The 7,402-nt window shown below is 64.5% G+C and overlaps 1 protein-coding gene across 3 annotated transcripts; it reads left to right on the plus strand.

Moving 5' to 3' along the window:
* The first annotated feature begins 6 nt into the window (after positions 1 to 6).
* On the plus strand, positions 7 to 7,189 carry MRPL23 (mitochondrial ribosomal protein L23). Of its 3 annotated transcripts, none has more exons than XM_081797569.1 (5): positions 7 to 59; positions 2,152 to 2,274; positions 3,028 to 3,110; positions 3,694 to 3,767; positions 7,003 to 7,189. In XM_081797569.1, exons 1-5 carry the CDS (start codon positions 43 to 45, stop codon positions 7,159 to 7,161), a joined length of 456 nt encoding a protein of 151 aa, XP_081653695.1. In that variant the 5' UTR covers positions 7 to 42; the 3' UTR covers positions 7,162 to 7,189. The 3 variants fall into 3 exon arrangements, with proteins under 3 accessions (XP_081653695.1, XP_081653696.1, XP_081653697.1); XM_081797570.1 differs by lacking the exon at positions 7,003 to 7,189 and adding an exon at positions 6,194 to 6,968; XM_081797571.1 differs by lacking the exon at positions 7 to 59 and adding an exon at positions 1,222 to 1,232.
* The last annotated feature ends 213 nt before the right edge of the window (positions 7,190 to 7,402 follow it).

Genomic DNA, 7,402 nt, shown 5'->3' on the forward strand with positions numbered 1-7,402 from the left:
CCGTGCGTGCCCCTCCTTCCGCCCGCGGCCCGGAAGCCGGCGATGGCGCGGAATGTGCTGTGAGTGGCCGGGGGCGCGGGCCTGGGGGGCCGGCGGGGGGGAGGGGCGAGGAGGGGCGCGGTGCCGGTCGGGGGGCTGCGGACGCGGCGTGGACGTCGAGCGCCCGCCCGGGAGGGTCGCCCCCTCCCGCGTCGCCGGGACCCCCGCAGCCCGCCCCCCACAGTTGAGGCTGACGCACTCGTGTCCCCGGCGAGCGCGACCGGCCCCCTGAATGAATGAGCGATCGCATGCACGCATGCGCGCTGGCCCCGGTTGGGTCCGCGGCTAGGGACCCTGTGTTGGGGGGGCGCGAGTGCGCCCCGGCAGGTGCAGAGGGGCCGAGGCGCCCGCGCGGGCTTGGGGAGCAGGCAGGGCAGCGGGCTTGGCCTCGGGGTTGGCGTGTCCACGCAGCGGCCGGGGAGGCTCGGGAGGAGAGCCGGCGGGGCCTGCTGGCGGGTGGGGGCGCGGGGGAGGGTGGGATCGCGGGTGAGTCACCCTCGGGGCCGCAGGGAGGTAGGGCTGGTGGCAGCCTGCCAGGTCGCTGTGTTGGGAGCAGGCGGGAGAAGTTCTGAGTTGCACTTGAGCCGTGTGGAGTGTCGGGCTTGTGAAATCCGGGAGGGTCAGGCGGCCGAGGGAGAGGGGTGGGCCCACAGGTGGTGCGGGCCGGCGACGGGAGACCGGGAGGAGGGGGCCCAGCAGCGCTCGGGCAGGCCCTGGGGATTGTTCTGGCCCTCCCGTGGGTGGGGAAGGACAGGAGGTTTTCGAGACCATGGACGCCTCGGGAGACTCATGTCCTGCCCACCTCAGGCCTCTGGCCTCTGACCCTCACACTGGGCCTCCCTCCACCCCCAGCCGCGGGCAGCCCTCCATCCTCAAGCCCAGGGACCTGGAGAGAAGGAGGGTCCCCACCCGCACAGTTCCCCGGAGGGCCTGCCCCTGCCCCCCTGCAGTGCCGCAGTTGGTCGCCAGGGGGAATAAGTGAGCCCCTTGGGTGGCCAGCCATTGGCTCAAACTCCAACGGAGGGTAAAACAAGGCAGGCCTCTTGTTCCGTGGGCCCTGAGAGGACGAGGCCTGCGCGCTTCAGAAGCCGCCCTTCCAGCCTCTCAGCATTGCCCGCCCTGCGGTGGAGACTGCCCCAGGGGGTGCTGCTGGGCCACTGCCACGCGCCGACTTGGTCACTGGCCGACCTCGGGTGGGTGGCACTTGGCCGTTCAGTCCTGCGGTGCCCTAGCCTCCCGGAGCCCCCGTCCCGTCCACATGCCCCAGGTGCCCGCTCAGCCCTGAGGCTCACCCTGGTCCTCTCGCCCCCTGGCCCTCCTCATCCTGCCCAGCGTAGAATTTGGCCTCCCTGAGCCCCCCTTTCAGGGTGCTGGTTGTCCCCCAAACTCGGGGGACCCCGGGCGGTGCTGCAGAGTGGCTAGCAAGGCTGCTGGTGAGACTCGTGGCCTGCGTGCCCACCCTCCCCAGGCCCGGCTCCCTGGCCTCCTGGCAGCCTCTGCAGACCACAGGCGCCCCCCTCGGCTGGCTGCGTTGCCCTCGCAAGCCCAGAGCGCAAGTGCACTTGGCAATGGCTGTGGGTGGTGGTGGCCTCTCACTGCTTTGCAGCTGCCTCTGCTCGCCCTGGGGGTTTTCAGGGTAGGTGTGGGGGTTAACGGGTCGTGGTGACGGGTGCTTCTCCCACCCACATGGAGAGTGTGCAAGTGACGCCCGCCCTTGCTGCGGGGTGAGCCAGGGCTGGGAGCGACTCCACGGCAGGCAGCCTGCCCGTGGGGCCATCACTTTGAGCAAGCGAGGTCTCCAAGCCTGGCCACCAGCACCTTCGGGGGCCACGGTGGGCGTGCTCTCTACGGGCCTATTTCTTGAGTCACTCCATAGCCCTTTCCGAAGGGCCCGCAGCCCACACAAGTTGATGGGCACCGGGGGTCTCGGGGCCCACACTGGGCAGAACCGTGCAGTGAGCAGAGGGGGCCCTGGGGCGCTGGCCTGTGGAGAGCCGCCCCCCCCCTTTGCTTCCCGCTCCTGTTGCAGTGGGTAAACAAATGGAGGTCTGCTGGGGGCGACCCCGGGGTCCCGTGTTCTGTGTTTGATGCGGACAAATCTCCTCGTCTCAGGTACCCTCTGTACCAGCTGGGCGGCCCCCAGCTCCGTGTCTTCCGAACAAACTTCTTCATCCGGCTGGTGCGGCCCGGCTCGGTGCAGCCCGAGGACACCGTGCAGTTCCGGATCCCCATGGAGTAAGCCCCTGAGGAATTCAGGCTGGGGAGTGCCCCCGGGGGCTGGCCGTCCTGCTGGTGTCACAGACCTGGCTCCTACGTGTGGCTTCTCCCCGCTGTGAAAACACCACAGGCAGCTCTCTGAGCTGCTCTGCAAATATTGACCGAGGGCCTGCTGTTTGCAGAGCCTGGGGTGAGGCCGGGCTGCCCCCCACGCCCTCCCCTCCCCCCACGGCCCCCCCACCCGGGGGAAGCCCAGTGGAGGGCCCAGCGCCTCTGTAACTGCATTGAGCTCCGTGCTCTTCCCAGGCGCCTGGGCCCAGGCTCTCAGAGCTTCTCACCACAGCTTTCAAAAACCTAGTTTTCCAGCGGTTCCCTCGCAGAGGCCCCGGGCACTGTCCCCCAGGCTGCAGGGCGCTGCTCTGATGCCTCAGGATATGACTGTCCCCGTGCATGGGCCTGGGGTCAGCTTGAGCTTGAGTGGCAGCCTTCAGAGGCTGGGCAGGAGTGGCCAAGGGCCACGGTGATGATGCCATTTCAGGTGGAAAGGGGAGGGGGCCTAACCCACAGCACCGTGGCCACCTGGTGGGCTGGGCTCTTGGCAGCCTGGGGCACCGCCACATTGGCCCTTCCCTGGGGAGAGCTCTGCCTGGGAGCCTGGCCCCTACGGCCCCCCACTCATATGTGGGGGACAGGAGAGCACCGGCTGGGGTCAGGTGGCTGCTTTTCATCTCAGCCTGGCTGGGACTTGCTTTTCTTTCGTCTCTACCCCAGGATGACCAGGGTGGACCTCAGGAATTACCTCGAGCGCATCTACAACGTGCCCGTGGCCGCCGTGCGGACGAGGGTGCAGCATGGTGCGTGCCAGGCCCCTGCTGCCCTCTGTGGGGGTGGGCACGCCCCCGGAGCTTACGAGGCCTCGTCCCAGCCGCTGTGGGGGGCTGGTTCTTGCTGGGGAGCTGAAGTGCTCAGGGCCGCAGGGGCTTCCCCAGGCCCACGCTGCCGACAGGGCAGAGCCGGGGCTGGAGCTCGGGTGGGCCACCCCGCTTCTGCTCTAAGCTCTGTCCTCGACCACCTCGGAAGCGGGGTCAGCAGGGCGCTTTCCTCTTGGTTCCCTGACCCCCCCACTGCACTCCGAGTTGTTAGGGACGGCAGCCTTCTGTGTTGGGTCGCTGTGCTGACGAACGGGAGAAATGGGTCTCCTGACTTCTTTTAGACACATTTGGGTGTTTCACGGAGCAGAGAGCCTCGGTGGTGACGCTGGCTCCTCGAGCACAGCCTGGACCCGTGAGCCGGTCACATTCGGCTGTGACACACTGTCATCAGTGGGAGACCAACCAATTCTTAACATGTCTGCCTCTTTCTAGAAAGTGGGTTCCTGGGTGAGTTGGACTGGAAATCTCGTACTTGGAGTAAAGTGTGTCTCCCCCTCCCCAACAGGTTCCAACAGGAAGAGGGATTACAGAAACGTCAGGATGAAGAAACCAGACTACAAGGTGGCCTATGTGCAGCTGGTGAGTGGGCTTCGGGCAGAGTCCCAAGTCCTGGGCGTGACTTATCACGACCGTGACCTTGGTGCGGGGGACGTGTTTGTGCAGCGGCCCCCGCCTGGGGCCCAGGGAGGCCCTGCAAGGCAGGATCTCAAGGACCATGGCAGGCGCGGGGCAGAGCCTGCACTTAGTGCTAATCCCCAGTGAAGCCCCAGGCGGAGCTGGTGCTCCGAGCACATTCACCCCATGGGAGGAGACGGCACGGGGCATTTTGGAACTTCTCTGGGGCCAGCCGTGTTGGGCCCTTGGACTTTGAATGTGCTGTGGGCTCGGGCAGGGCCAGTCAGGCCCCGGGGGTTTGGGCTCAGGCAGAAACCAAAGCTCCTGCCTCTGGAGCGCGTGTCCTTGGAGGGATAGGCCCCCGGGGGAAGGGGGAGGCAGTTGATGGCCTGGGGGTAAAGCTGCTGCAGTGGCCTGGGTCTCAGAGCTGGACCCGTTCGGTGTGCCCTGGGGTCCTGGCTGAGCCCCCTCCCCTCTGGACTGGGTTGTGGGGCTCTGGCACATTCCGCCAGGTTCTCTTGACCGTGTGTCCTGCCTGGCCTGGGGCGTGGGGAGAGGGTCCAGTGCACCATCTCCGTCCAGCAGAGAGGAAGCCCCCTGCTCAGGCTCTCCCCTTCCAGAAGGGACCCTAGATGTGCTTCTGCAGATGAGCCCTCCAGGAGATGGCAGGGTCCCCCGCCACCTCCGTGCAAACCTGCCAGGGAGGGCCCTGATTGCAAGGCCCATTAGCTGCCCCTGCTGTTTGAAACCCCCGGGGGCCGGGGTGGGGGGGCCTTCTAGATTCTTCCATACCGGGGTGGACAGCTGAGCTGAGCCCATGGCGGGCGGCGGCTGGCCGCGGCCGCTAGATGGCAGTAGTGCTATTGTGAAAACCCCCCCGGGCCTACAGCCCTATTTTGGGCAAGAGGAGGCAGTTAAGAGACCGAGTTAGCGTGGCAACTTCTCTGAAAAACAGTCACAGTTGTTGTTCTAAACAGGGGCCCCCGTAATTATTTGGCCTAATATTTGCTGTGCATAAAATCAGCCAATCCAGGTGGAGAGAGCGCCCGTTGGCCATATAAAGGCGCCTCTGTCCTGTGTGTGAAATTGGGCCATCTGTCTCTGTCACGCGTGCGGGCTGACACCCCCTGTGCGGGCATTCGCCACCAGGCCTTCTGCGGGCCAACGACAGTTACAAGTGGCTTCTGAGTCACCCGAGCCCTCGCATTCTTCCCCGGGCCCCACCTCAGCCCCCTTCGATGTGGTGCACGCAGCTGCCGCGGGGCGCGTTCTTCTCCCCCCCCCCCCCGATGAAACCCGGCCGCACAGCCGGGGGCAGAGGCCCCGCTGGGCACGGCGCCTGCAGGCCCACAGTGACATTCAGGGACGTCGTGGTGGGCCCCCTGCCCCCCAGTCCCGCACGCCTCTGCCTGGCCTGCAGACCGGCAGGAAGCTCGGGCCCTTGCCCTCTGAAGGGGTCCCCTCTCTGCCCCCATCTGCCGGGGCCGACCTCTCCCAGCGTGTCCCTGTGGGCCCCGCTCTGGGGCTTCTAAAAACAGAGCTAATTGTAAAGCACACAGAGGGTCAATCACGAACACAAATTAAGTTTCCGAATCTATTTTGGGTTGACTGCTGCGGAAGAGCCCGTCCGGCGGGGTGGGGGCCCCTGTCCCCCCCGACAACCTGATACATATCTCTGCGGGTCTGCATCCCCCACGCGGCAAGCAGAGTGTCGCCCGGCCGGCAGGAGCCTTCTGGGGCCAGGCGGTGGCCCTGGGGGCACCTGGGACCGCCGGCCTGGGGCCGGTTCCCACATTGCTCCTTTTTCCTGGCCTTCCCTGCTGAGCCGCTCGTTCCGCGCCATGGCGGGGATTGAGGGTTTACTTTTGAAAGTACAAGGTGAAGTTCCCCGGAGAGGGGCGCCCACAAGTGGCTCTTGTCTCTGGTGAGAACTGAAGAATTTCTTTCACCGGCTCCGTCCGTTTTTCCGGAGCTATTGCAAATTGGCATCTTTGTATTTATATTTTAAAATGTCATTTTGGGTTTCCCCCACCTCAGAAAACTAGCAAAATCACCTCGATATATTAAACATAAATCCCCGTTCTGGGCAATCAGCCCTGCGTGTAAACTCTTGCCCTTTGGTATTTTAAAAAAGAAAAAAAAGCAGCGTTGAGCCGTGTAAGCTAATCCTGCTGCAGGCTGGCTACTGAGCGCACACAGCCCTGCTTTCTTCACTCGGGCCCGCGCTCCGCGCCATGTGATCAGAATTTATAAACCTTCCCTTCTCGGGTGGGGCGTGCGGGCTGTTTCAGATCATACTTGGCCGCCTGCCCAAAGCCAAATTTCTTTACAAAACAAGGGTCTCCAAGAACCAGCGCACTTTACTGATTTTACTTATTAAAATTTTCCAGATACGGATGCCGTCCTCCATCCTTCTTTGCCCGTCTGGAAACAGACAGCGCTGCCCTGGCACGCACCCCCCTCCTGCGCCCTGGTCTTGGGGGGCTGCTCCGTGAGCCGAGGCGAACTGAAAGGGCACCTCACAGTTGCCGGGGCCCCCTCCTCCGCGCCCACGGGGGCCAGTGCCCCGCACACGTGCTCGGGGGTCTGGGCTGGGGCTTGGCCGACGCTGGCACATTCTGAACTTTTAGTGAAAGACGTAAAACCAGTTAATTTGCAAAGCCGGTCTTGATTTATAGACTGCTGCATATGTACATTTCTTTGTACGTTATATGCGTTTTATTTGCCAAGCTCCGAGCCAGGAGGAGGGGTAGTCTTTAATGTGGGTAAAGGCCTGTAGGTATTTTGGATGGAAAAAGTTTCAGCGCGGCACCAGACGTTATTTGTGCCGTGTTTTCCTGTGCCTCGCTCCTGCCCCCCGGTCCGACCGGGCTGCCCCCGCGCCCGTGAATGGGCGCTTTGCTGGGCTGCTTTTAATGAGGCTCCAGCCGCTGCAGACACCACTCCATAAAGAGATAATGCCGATGAAAAGGGGCATTGTCCGGAGTCATGGCTTCCCGCTGTTAGATAAAAGCCAGTGGCAGGCCGACATGTTTGCGTTCCAGGCGGGGACAGCGCCCTGGATGTGCTGGCCGCGTGTCCGTCCCGGGGGCTTGGTGCAGCAGGGCCCTGGCAGGCTGTCCTCCTGCCTGGAGGCTCCCAGGGCCGGCACGGCACCCAGAGTCGCGGCTCTGAGCCCGAGTGCTTGTCCCCTCCGTAGGCCCATGGACAGACCTTCACGTTCCCCGATCTGTTTCCCGAGAAAAATCACGGCAGCCCCGGTGACAACGACATCCAGGACGAGCTCCTGGAGGGGCGGAGGCAGAGGCAGAGCCGGGACCCCCGGCGCGGCGGTGTGCCCGACTGGTTCGGCCTGTGACGGCCCCAATAAAGTCCTGTGTGTGGAAGCCCCGGGCTCTGTGTCCTCTGTCCCCGGTGTCCAGCGCAGGGCTGTGCCCCGTGCCCCACAGCGCACACGGCGCCTGCCTGCAGGGACGGAACAGGGCCCCTGTGGCCCGTTCGGCCCCATGAGCCTAAGGCGAGGCGGTGGTGGGGGCTGCCCCCATGAGAAGGGTCTTCGTGAGGAAGGTTGTGTCGGGCAGGTTGTGAGGAGGGGTGGG

Source organism: Leptonychotes weddellii, chromosome 11, assembly GCF_054177405.1.
Source record: "Leptonychotes weddellii isolate Sample4059 chromosome 11, ASM5417740v2, whole genome shotgun sequence".
In the NCBI taxonomy this organism is placed as follows: domain Eukaryota; kingdom Metazoa; phylum Chordata; class Mammalia; order Carnivora; family Phocidae; genus Leptonychotes; species Leptonychotes weddellii.